This window comes from Calypte anna, chromosome 9 (assembly GCF_003957555.1).
Source record: "Calypte anna isolate BGI_N300 chromosome 9, bCalAnn1_v1.p, whole genome shotgun sequence".
NCBI classification, from domain to species: domain Eukaryota; kingdom Metazoa; phylum Chordata; class Aves; order Apodiformes; family Trochilidae; genus Calypte; species Calypte anna.
The window spans coordinates 9,788,631-9,800,700 of NC_044255.1; the positions used below are offsets into that span (position 1 = coordinate 9,788,631).

Here is a 12,070-nt window from a genome sequence, read left to right on the forward strand (position 1 = left end):
TTGTGTTTGACTTCAGATACTGAAGGAAGCAATCAGCTGATTTCTTTTTTTTAATGCTCTTTAACTTTACTGTGTTTCATTGGAATCTGTTGCATTTGTTCTATCATTATTTTATTTATTTCAGGCCAGTTCATGAGAAGTGAGAATATTTCCAGATGAGAATATATTTTGCATATTTTTTAAAATGAGTGTTTAGTCCATATAGGACTGGAGAGTTGTGGAGGAAGCAACTGCTTTTGTTATTATTTTTCAACAATAGATAGCAACAAGAATTTTGACTTCTGTTTGTGCTCTGCTCTATGAAAATCAGTTGGTTTTCAGAAAAATAAAGTCAGTAGAATAAGTGGCAAGAAGGGTAAAATTGACCACTTTTGCTTAAGTTCACCACTAACTGTAGAAAAAGCTGGCAAGCAGGGAGGGAGTTGCAGATTGGAAGTGTTGCAAATTGGACCTGAGATATAAAAAGAAAAGAAAAAGAAGAAAATCAGAATAAGGACTCTCTAAGTTCTTCAATTGCTGGTAGTCTCTCTAAGAAGCTACTAGACAGCATCAGCCACTAAACAGGAGGGGTGGGGGCACTAGGATGCAACAAAAGTGCTAACCTTGCAGGCATGGGGCTTGCAGTTTTGCAATGATTGTTCTTCTGTGCTCTTGCAGGCAATTTCCCAGCAGGACCTTGTACATATGGCTATTCAGATTGCTTGTGGAATGAGTTATTTGGCCAGACGGGAGGTCATTCACAAAGACCTGGCTGCTAGAAACTGTGTGTAAGTACTCAACAGGGCAGAGTAATCACGTGGGCTGTGCTACGTCAGTAGCTAGAGTTAGGATGGACTTTCTTCAGTTGACCTGATCTCTGTTTCAAAAATAAACTCCTGTTGGGTTTGTGTTTTTTTGGTAAATACTTTGGTCAGTGAAGTTGTTTTCCTCCAAAAATATGGTGAACCAGAAAACACATTTTTCAGGAAAGCAGAATGTCCTCATCTTAAATAATTCTGCTATGTTTAGTCTATATTTATTTTTTCAAAGACTTGAAAAATATTAAAGCTTCCTTTAAATATTAATAAAAACCCCAGAACTATGTAAAAATTGTCAGTGAAGGTAAGTTCCTATTCATCAGTAGTTTAGTTGCCTCATATAAAGTCTTTAATCTGAAATTGGCTACTAGAGGTGATTTTGAAGTTTTGAAGAGTTCTGCTTTCCATAAATAATTATGAAACAGTATCTCAACATTGGATCACTTGGGTTGGATGCACATCTTACATTCCTTCAGTTACAATCCATTGTTTATTTTTGGAAGAAAATAAAATTCCTCATGATCCAGTAATTTGTTGATTCTTCTTCTGTCTGTTTTATGAAAATATTATTGATAAATCAGTTTCTTGGGATTGCTGCTAACATGTTCTTGATGACCTTGGGTTTTCTGTTACATGTAATGTGCATTACTCAGGTTTCCTCAGGCTCTGTCTTTTGCCAGTGCAAGGGTGTAAGGACTGGAGCCCATTCCCAAATCTTCATGTTTCTTCACTGCCTGGGCAGCAGAAGTGACTGGCTTACCATTTCAGTTCCTGTTCTTTAGCTTCCATCTCTTTCATCTTTTTGCCACTTTTGTTTTTTTCCTTATTTGCCAAGATGTTTTCCAGCATACCCTTGGAAATACCTTCTAGGATCCTCAAGGCATCAGTCTCTCCATTATCTTCAGAGCACAGAGCACCTTATTCCCCTTTTTGATTGGGGTTTATTATTCTCACAGAGTCTTTGAAGTGGAAGCCCAGTTTCTGTCTTTGCACTTGTCATGTACCATGTGCCCTTTTAGTGTATGCTCCGCCCTGGGGCCATGCCACTGGTATCTGCTGGGGACCTCTGAACATCTATCTGGCTTGTAAATAGTAAACGTCTGGCAAGCAATAGTAACTACATTTCCAACACCAGGATAGGTTCTGCTCCTCGTATGTGGACTGAGTTTCGTGCCTAGCCTCTCAGGATTGTCTGGGTCAGTATTGCTACAACTTCAGTCCTTTGTGTTTCTGTCCACAAAACCACTCAGTCCTTGAGTGAAGTCTTTTGCCCAGCTCTTCAAATGTCTCAGGGGGCTAAGAGGAAAAGCTGGAAGACACTTAAGGTCTCAGGGTTGTCCTAGGGTATTCCTTTGTGTACTGCCCCTCTTGTACTGGCACCATCAGCATGAAGCACTGCTGCTGTAAGCAAATGCTGGGGCAGAGGGAAGAGTGAGATCCACCCTGAAGCCATCCCTTCTGCTTTTGAACTGGTTCAGCTTGTCTGTGCTGGCCTAGGGCTACACAAGGGTGCTCAGTTTGATACAGTTCCTTCAAGACTCCTTTCCTAATACTTGTTGCATTTCCTTTCTGGTGAATGTATAAAGGAAGATGTACCCCAGGAGACAAAGCTCACAAACAGTGCTGAAGGGAAGCTACCTTGTGACCTCTCCTTTCTGTGCAATGAATTAATTGCCTCAAGCCTGTGCTGTGGGAGAGGTTGGCAGTCCAGATAGCTTGACTCCCTGCCCTCTTGGCTCAAGGGCCAGCTTCACTTTGGTTGCCATAGGTGGATTTGGAGTGCTGGCAACACAAATCAATTCATAGGGCACCTGACACTCTGGGAAATACAGGCAGAAGCTGAATGTCTGCTGGGCTGTGAGGCAGCACAAGAAGTCCTGGGCTAGCCTAAAGAATAAAAAAAAAAGGGTGGGAGCATCTAGGATCCCTTGAAGGACTTTTGTTGCCCAGGACTATTCCTGTGTGGTGAAAGGCTGGGGGTAGTTAAGAAGTGTATCAGACCTTGGAACCTAATTTTGGGCAGGAAGCCAGGATTGCAGTGGTCCTGGCAGGTTTGTTTAGGGGAGGAGAAATGCTTTTGGTCTCATGTGCCCCTGGCACAGTTTGGTGTAATTGGAGTGGACATGGATTGCACAAGTCAGAGCTCCCTAGTCACTGGAAAATTACCCTTTTTGTCTTATTTGTTTATAAACAGGTCTTCTAGGAATGTCTCTGAACTCCTAGGAGTGATTAGATATGGAGAGATACATTTATGAATTTTGAGGGCAATGAACTGACCTGAAAGAGCATCCAAGTGGGAAAAATAAGAAGGTACTTGGGAAGAGTAAAGCAGGAAACACATGAAATGAACATTTCTGTTTATGTTTTCCTATGAAAATAAAGAAACAGTTGACAAGATGAAAGGACAGCAAACACCATTCTTGTTTAAATCCCTCTAGCCCAGCTTTGTTTTTATATTTTTGCCATAAGATGCTAAGGCAACATCTTAACCCAATTCTGAAGTAATCTGCTCATAAGAACATTGAACTTAATAATAACAGTTTTTTACATTCAAAAGAATGTGAATTAACATCTCAGAGAGGGGGAGAATTCAATAGGCTCAGTGTGCTTTTTTGAGTCATCTTCTTTTGATTGAGTTTCCCTTAGCCAGTAGCCTACTTCTCACAACAGTCAGAATGAATACCCCTTGATGAGGGGAATAAACATCTTAACAGATTGCTTGATTAGAGAGACACGAGATTTTAGGCCACAAATAGTATCGGTTCCTTTAGCAAGACAGTACTGGAACTTGTTTTGCTTAAATCTTTCTTTTATTATTACTATGGTAGTAGTAATAAAAATATATTTCATTGATCTGATAGGGGATCTCCAAAGTAGCAGGAATCATTTAGGGGAGTTGTTTTTATGCTTTAACTGTAATTTTTTGTACTTGTGTTTGATTTTACTGCTGATTTTTCTAGTACTTATCTGTTAACACAGAGTAAATATGTTCTCTGCTAATACTTGATAGCAGCAGAATAAGCCTGTCTCAGTCTAGAGGAGTGCTGGCCCTTTGAAATGGTGACAGTGCCATTAGCCTTCCCCAATTAAATCCAGAGCCTGAAACTGAAAGTTGAGCATTGATATCTTCTGTAAAACTGCAATGCCAAGTTTGCCTAAATACTTCTGTTCTTTTACATTAGCATTGATGATGCACTTCAGGTTAAGATAACGGACAACGCGCTATCTCGAGACCTCTTTCCTATGGACTACCATTGCCTTGGAGATAATGAGAACAGGCCAGTTCGGTGGATGGCTCTTGAGAGCCTGGTTAACAATGAATTTTCCAGTGCTAGTGATGTGGTAAGTTTTAGTTTGGTGGTGTTTTGTTTTCCCTCTTACATTTTGTGAATGTATTTTATTGATATTTATCCGTCTTCTTCAACCACTGGAGAATCATGACACTGAATAGATAAACAGTGATTTGTCCAGAACAGCATCTCTACACCTTCTTTTTCTCCAGAGTCTTACTTCTGTGCATGTACTCCAACTACACAGATGACTTCGATTTTAAAACACAATGGTTTAATTCAGTCTGTGTCTTTTTTGAGGATTCCCCTGTAGTGTTTTCAAGAGGAAGAGGGTGATATAAAATTGTTGTTTGTTTTGTTTGTTTGCTTGTTTTCAAAACAGTGAGTTTAATTGGTTTTTTTAGCACTTAAATTTTAGTGCATCAAAGTTTTAATTTTAGTTCAGTTTACCACTTGCTCTGTAATTCTTAATTGTCCCTATTCAAGACAATGTATTGCCATGTTGAACTTGTATGTATATTTCATGTATGTAAAGTGTTCTTACACTGTGTAGTCTCACTCATTACTGATTTTGCAGAATGTCTGCAGTAGCTCCCAAAATTCAGCATGCTCTGTCAATGTCCTGTTTTGTTTCAGTGGGCTTTTGGAGTCACACTGTGGGAGCTAATGACTTTAGGACAAACACCCTATGTTGATATCGACCCTTTTGAGATGGCTGCTTATTTAAAGGATGGCTATCGAATAGCTCAGCCAATCAACTGCCCTGATGAACTGTAAGTCCATGTTTTTTGATAGTCTGTTTTTTTGATGTCTGGTTTATAACCAGCCCATTAAGTCATATTTGTCTTCCTGTGCCTGTTTATTCTGCCTTTTTAGGGTGACCCCCTTGTAAGTTGCTTCAGTGACCTGTGTCAAGGAACTCGGGTTAAAACAAAAAGTGTTTCCTGGTTGTTAATCCTGACCCAGCTCTTTTCCTTCTTCTGACACGTGTGAGAAGTGAGGTTGAGCAGCAGAATGGGAGGAGGGAAACAAAAGGATTGGGGTCATAGTGTTTGTGGGTCTGCCTGTAAGAAGCCACCAATTTTCTATGTGGAGGGGATATCTATCCTCTCAGCAGGACTATGGAGAAGTACCATGTGTAGTGGGGTTGAATAGCAGTTCCTGTGGTATTTATTCATAATCCTGATGGGAGAGAAGGATGTGCACAGGCTCTGGTTTTTATTTTCAGGCTGGTGGTCACCAGGCTTAACATTCTCATCTCTTCCTTCTGTCTTTTGTCTTGCAGGTTTGCTGTGATGGCCTGCTGTTGGGCCCTAGATCCTGAAGAAAGACCCAAGTTTCAGCAGCTGGTGCAATGTCTAACTGAATTTCATGCAGCATTGGGAGCCTATGTCTGAAACTGCAGAAGAAGATTCAATTATCTGACTGGGAGAAGGCATGGCAAACATCTGCCTCTTTCCCTGCATCACTCGGACTCACACACGTGATGTGTATAAAGCAACACTAAAGGGAGAAAGCACTTCTTCCAAAACACTGTGCCTTAGAATGCTTTAGTAGTCTGTTTTATTTTGTTTTGTTTTCTAAGACCTCTTGATGTTGAATATTTTCTAGGTATCACTTTTGCTAAGTTAAATCAAGACCTTTTTATTTGCCATCAGGATTTTTAAAGTGTAGTGATAGTGAACTTAAATACACGGTTTGGATGGACTTTGCACTGTTACAACAGACAGGTGATTTTTTTTTTTTTTTAAAGGGTATATGGAACTGGTAGAAAATTGAGGATAGAGAAATTAATGCTGAAGTGTCACACTACAGGAAATTTTCTCTACTTTTTAAAAATGTTGAAACTGAATCTTTCAGACCAGCTCTAGCATTTGTACTTGTATGTATCTGGAATAGCTTTTTTAGTATCAACTTCTATTTTGAGACAACAGCACATTGTGGTTGAATCCACAAATGGCATTTTTTTTTTTCTTTTTTTTTTCTTTTTTTTCTTTTTTTAAACCCATTCACAAATGAAAAGCTGGTCTTCAGGACACAATATCCTCTTTTTAAAGGAGTAAGTGATTATGTAAAAGTGATTCCAGTTTACCTCATACAGAGAGTGATAAAGCTGGGGTGAAAATTATGCCCCTCTTTGCAGATAAAAGGCTGATGGGATTTTTTGAAGTGGTTTTATGTATTAAATAAGAGGCCTTCAGAGAAGTGCCAAAGCAGCCCTTGTCATGGGAGTCTTTCACCTCAGACTTCTGGATTGCAGTTTCTCTGGTTTAAAAAGGTACTGGTTGTTTTTCATGGGCTTTTATGGCCTGAGATGGGCTTAAATATATAAATATATATTTGTAAAGACACTTGGAGAGTAAAGAATGTTTCTCTATTACATCTGATGTGAAAGTTTGGTCCCATTTACTTTGTGTATTGAACCTGCAGGTTGGGGGTTGTCGTTGGAATGGAGTTGGTACGAAGGCAAGGTGGATTGCTCCTGCAGAACTAGTCCTTGAGATGTCACACATTGTCCTGCTGCCTTCTTTAGCCCAAATATCCATTTAAACCCACATTATTTTGAGTTGAACCTTGCCTAAGAGGACTGTACAAGGTATTGCAGGAAAATGTGGTGATCTGTCAATTCAGCCTCAATAACTTCCATATCCTCAGTATAACAAAGTTATTTGCAGGCTAACATTCAGTTTTCCAAGTGAACTTTAGGTTGCATCCTCTAAATGGCAGCACAGTGAGGTGGGTTGCACTTTAGCACAGTGTGAAACGTGAACAATTTGCCTTTTGTCTCATGCCATCTTCAGAGTAAAACACCCGTAGTCTCAAGTGTTTGTGCAACTGCATGGTTTGGGAGCATTGTCCTGACAGGCTCTGCAGGGATCCTGGCGTTTTTAGGAGACTCTGGTCTGCATGTAAGAGCAGCTGGATTTGGCTGTGCCATGAGGATGTGTAGCTTTTGGTTTTTTCAGCACCTCACTGAGAAAAATGAACCCTTTCTAATCAGTATCACTTGAAAACTTGGTGCACTCTGTTTTCAGTCTCACAGGCTGCCCCTTTTGCATTGCTGAACCAAAATGGTGTTGTCCCTCAAAATGCAGAGTACTATGTGTATTTTGGTGTTAGTTACCTGTAGGTAACTAACAGAGAGACCCAGTCTTTTTTTATCCTAAAAGACAATTTTCCTGCTGGCTCTAATATAGGTCAAGTTTAGGTGTGTTCTGATGGGCTGTGTTTGAACAAACTGGAACTGGTTTCATTTGGTTGGCTTTGGAGTCAAGGAGTTGAAGATAGCAGCAGAACTTTGGGTCTCTATATTTCTGTGGACTCTTCCATTTCTGACCCAGGAAATCTACACAATATCAGCATTTGTTTACCACGAGGTTATTTTTAAAGCTGTCAGTGGCAGCATTATTCTTATCCGGATCTGTGTCAGGATGGGATGTGCAGAGGTCATAGTTGTAAGATTAACCTGAGACTGGGAATCAGCCCATGGTGAAAATGGTGCACGTGTTGCATGTGCTTCACAGGGCAGCAAATGTTTCACTGCACAAGATATGGTAGACACCTGCATACAAGATGTGTAACTTCCAAAACTGCTGCAGTCTAAAGGTGGGTTAGGGATGCTCTGTGCTTCAAGCTGCTCTGCTCAAACTGTGGGAATGGAAAACTGGCAGCTTTCCCTTTGATAGGCTGTTTCTCATCTGCTCCTGGAGGAGTGTACACATCAGTAGAGACTGAGAAGTGGTTTAGTGTGGTGTTAAGGTAAAGATACAACTACTGATTTTGTAAATTCCACTTTGTTTTAAACATGCTTCACCTGCAGGGCTTCAAGCAGGTGGCTTTCACCACCCATCTCGATGTGTTTCTGTGCGACCTGCCCTAGGTGATCCTGCTTTGGCAGGGGGGGCTGGGCTTGATCTTCAGAGGTCCTTTTCAACCCCTACCATTGTATGATTCTATAGGCATTTTGCTGATAACAGAGCTACCTCAAGCAGATACTTTGCAGATTTCCTGCTAGCATGTTTCTTCACTACTGCATGTGATAGAAGCATAAAATGTCTGGTTGAAAGGGACCTCATGGATCATTTTATTCCAGTCCTTCTGATATCATTGTTTATGTGAGTTGTCTCAGTACCCTGTCGAGCTGAGACTTTCCAAAGGGGAATCCACCATGTCCCCTGTGAGGCATGTCCCCAGCATTGACATATCTTGGCTCCATGGTCTTTTAGGAAAGCTCTTGAGGAGCAGGTCACTTGGGCAGAAGATTGAAAACACTTCCAGACTTTCTGGAAGGAGAATGTGATAAGCAGCTTCTACTCCTAAAGGACATAGAAAAGCCTCGTTGAAGTTTTGGATTGATTATTAATCTGTTACTTCAATGTAAATACTCTCTTATCAAGGTCCAGTAATGCACTATGTTTCATGCTGGAGAGGCATCAAAAGCATATATGTCATAGTTCACAGGCTTACATGCTTCAGTTGGTTGGGAGGACTTCTGATAGAGTAGGGCTCCAGAGTGAAGGGGAGGAACAAATCATGGAGAAAAAAAAACAAGGGTAAGAGAGGAGAAGGCTGAGAGCAGACAATTCAGCAACAGCGATGGGTTGAGAGCTGGGGAAATGGTAAGTAAGGGGTATGAAGGGCAGTTGGAAAGCAATGCTGAAGGAATGCCTGCTCCATGGGCAGTTTTTCCATGCAAATTGTAAGATGCCTTGGAGGATCAAAGCAGTCTTCATGGCTGTCTTGGCCAGCCTTCATGTTCAGGTGGTTCTCCATCTCCAGGTTTCCAGCAAAGGGTGAAGCTGGTATGGTAAAAGGAGGTGCACATGAAGGTGGTGGTGTTTGTTTTGACTAGAGGTGACTTGGTTTTATTGAAGTTTATTTAATTTTTTTTTCTTGATTTTGGCACTAAGAACCAGCACCCCACCCCAACGTGTTTGTCTGACAGCCTTTGTTCTTAGATTTCTGAGATGGCTTTCAACTGTTTGCTCTGGAAAGCAACGTGTGTGGTGTGCTTTTAAATTGGATGGAAAGGGCTTGAGTCAGTAGGTGCTTTTCAGAATCAGGAAGTAATATTGCTGTGGCTGTGAAATCTGTGCTAAGGCTGTTGAGTTTTGAGCGTTTCTGTGGGAGGTGATGGATATGGATAATTTTTAAGAAAAGGAGGATTAAGAAAAAGAAAAAGGTCCTCTTCATAAAGAGTGGTACGAGTGCACAAATACATTCCTTGCAGGTAAATCTGCGTATTTGTGGCTAGGTGTAGATTTAGCCATCTTCTGAAACTCAGTCCTGAAGTCCCCTGGTGCCAGCTCCAAAATCCTTCTCTTCAAAAGGGATCAGATACTCTGCTCCACACAAATGCTAGTCTTAAAAAATCCTCACTTGACACAAATGAAGGTGAACATGCACAAAGCATGCTCGTGCAAACCTCCCTGCAATGTCCTGCGAAGCAGCCCTTGGTGTGTGTGTTTTCTAGCTCACACAGCATATTTTTTCAGTGTGGCTTGTGACTTGTAGCCCAAATGATCTGTGGCCCAAGAATTGTGCGTGTTCAAGGCTGGGGTAGCTCAGCATAAGGATCTCTTGTTTGCCAAGTGAACTCCTCGTGGTGTTGGCAGATTGTTACTGTGAGATGCGAGGTGAGCCCAGCCATAGCCTTTCATCTCAGCCCAGGAATTTCAGTGAGAAACTGTTAGAAGAAACAAGTCTGATTAAAATAAGGAAAAAAAAATAAATTAAAAAGAGGCTACCTCACAAGGCTAGTGGCTTGATGTGAACTGATGAGTGAGGTTTGATCCAAACACCTTAAAGTTGCCTGATAAGGAGCCAATATAGCAGCTGCTATCTGCTGCTGTGGGAGTGAGGCTTTTACACCCTTTACATCCAGGTTCTTCCAAACAGATAAGGATGTTCCTGCAGCCAGTCGTGACCTTGGCATGGTGATGCTCTTGGTAATTGCAGCTGCCTCCCAGGTGAAGGGATCTTCACCCTGGGGTGCCACCTTCCAAATGCCAATTAGAAATGGCTTTACAGGGAGGGAATATTTTGGGGGTGGAGGGAACATGCTTCACTTCTGGTGCCTCATCTCATTCCTACAGGGACTGAACCTTACCTATCCTCTGACTTTATCTTTCCTTGGAGCACCATAACCACGCGTTGAGCATTGCTTGCTAGATAAAAAGAAGAGGCTTGTGTTACCATGCAGTAGCTTTGGAGCAGAAGGCAAGGTTTGACTGTACAATTCAGTGGGTTTGGGGGTCAGTTATTGTCTTGATTTGGGCTTAGTATTCTAGACTTAGGACATGGGGAAAGCTTGGGAACGTGTTCTTGTGTGCCAGCTTATGTTGGTGTCCTACAGCCCCACCACAACTGCACCTTGATGGCGCTGTCACGCTTCCCTTGGCTGGAAAAGGCAATCGTGTTCATTCTGTCTCCTTCCTTTCATGGCACAGAAACTATTCTCAGTTGTGTAAACACATGGGTGCAGCTTATTGAGACTAGAACCAGCTCTTGCTCCCAGTCTGATGCTCCAGGAGGCAGCTTCCCTTCTCGGGGCTAGACAGCAGCTTCAAGCAGGCCAACATGTCAACTTTAGAAAAGCTTCAAATCAAAATACCTTGATATTCAAGAAACCCAAGAAATATGGAGAGTTAAACGAAATAACTGCTCCCAGTGTATTTCTGATTCAGCTCTTGGCTTCTGTTCACTCCTAGGATGGGAGAAGCAAATAACCCCATCACATTCTCTCCCTCCTTCCCTCCCTCCTGCCCCTCTCCCTTAGCTGAGTCACATCTGTAGTCTCAGCTTCCACCTTATTTTCTACTGCAGGAACAAGATGCACTCTGATTTAGTTTATTCTAGCTCTTCAGACTGCAGCAAAAGCCTCCTCCCATTTCTGTGGCCCCTGGGCACACAAGTCAGGGGTTCTCTCAGATCCAACAGCCTGAGAACCAGAAGCATGGTGGTATGTAGCTTGCACAGGAGAGACCTGCAGCAGAGTCCTGCACCTTGGGGATCATCATTTGGATGTCTTAACCCCTTGAAAACAAGCATTTTATTTTATTTTATTTTATTATTTTATTTTAATGTTATTTTTATTTAAATTATTTTTAGAAAAACAAGTTCTGTGCAGGTCCCAGACTTGTCCAGCACAAGCTGATTGCTCTCTAAGGGTGAGGCTTAGGGATGAAGATTAAGGGAGGTGGTTTCAATGTTTGTGGTACTTTGGCCTCTGGAATAGACTTGGAGAAAGCTGGAAGCTGAATCCCTGAATGCTGAGTGCATTTCTGCTGAGATATTTGGGTGAAAGCAAGTAGGAATCTCTTCTGAATTTGGCTTGAGATGGGATATCTGGTGCAGAGAATGCAAAGAGTCATGTAGCTAATATGTAAAAGCTGTCTCCAGACTTATGCAGTCCTAGAGGTCCTGCTTAGGGCTGCTCAGCCACCTGCCCAGACCATCTGTGTCCCACGGTTCTGTCCAGCCAGCCTCAATCTAACAGTGCTGTGAGCACTTCTTGGTTCTCCAAGTCCCCTCGTCCCTCAGTGATGGCCTCCCTCTCCACCAAAGTGGAGCTGAGCTGGTGAGGCTTTCAAGAAAACCATCTTCCAAGCTTTGTTTTTGAGCTAGGAGAAAGCCACAGAATGGGAAAGTGCTATGCTAGGGATGATTCATGCTCCAAGAGGAAAAATAAACAAATTGTCAGTGATGCAAATGGGACAGAGGCTGGCAGCATCTTCCTAGGAAATCTAAAGAAGAGACTGAATAGTAACATTTGGGGAAACTGGGCTTGAAGGAATAGGGATTAAACTTGTTTTGACAGCGAAGTCTGAAGCCCTAGGAATAAGCCTGGAGGTGAGAAGACAGCAAGCTGGCTCTGGAAGAGAACATTGATCTGATGGGCATGAGAGAAGGGTGATCACAGAGTCTTAGAATGTCAGGTTGGAAAGGACCTCAAGGATCATCTGGTCCAGCCCTTCTGATATC

General features: G+C 42.0%; 1 protein-coding gene across 2 annotated transcripts in view; it reads left to right on the plus strand.

Annotated features, from left to right (window-relative positions):
- RYK (receptor like tyrosine kinase) overlaps positions 1–5,855 on the plus strand; it is a 48,762-nt gene extending 42,907 nt beyond the window's left edge. For both annotated transcript variants that reach the window (XM_030456536.1, XM_030456537.1), the window contains exons 12-15: positions 658–767; positions 3,980–4,139; positions 4,724–4,860; positions 5,373–5,855. In XM_030456536.1, coding sequence (XP_030312396.1) covers positions 658–767; positions 3,980–4,139; positions 4,724–4,860; positions 5,373–5,484 — 519 coding nt within the window. In that variant the 3' untranslated portion in view covers positions 5,485–5,855. The remainder of the gene's footprint in view (positions 1–657; positions 768–3,979; positions 4,140–4,723; positions 4,861–5,372) is intronic.
- The last annotated feature ends 6,215 nt before the right edge of the window (positions 5,856–12,070 follow it).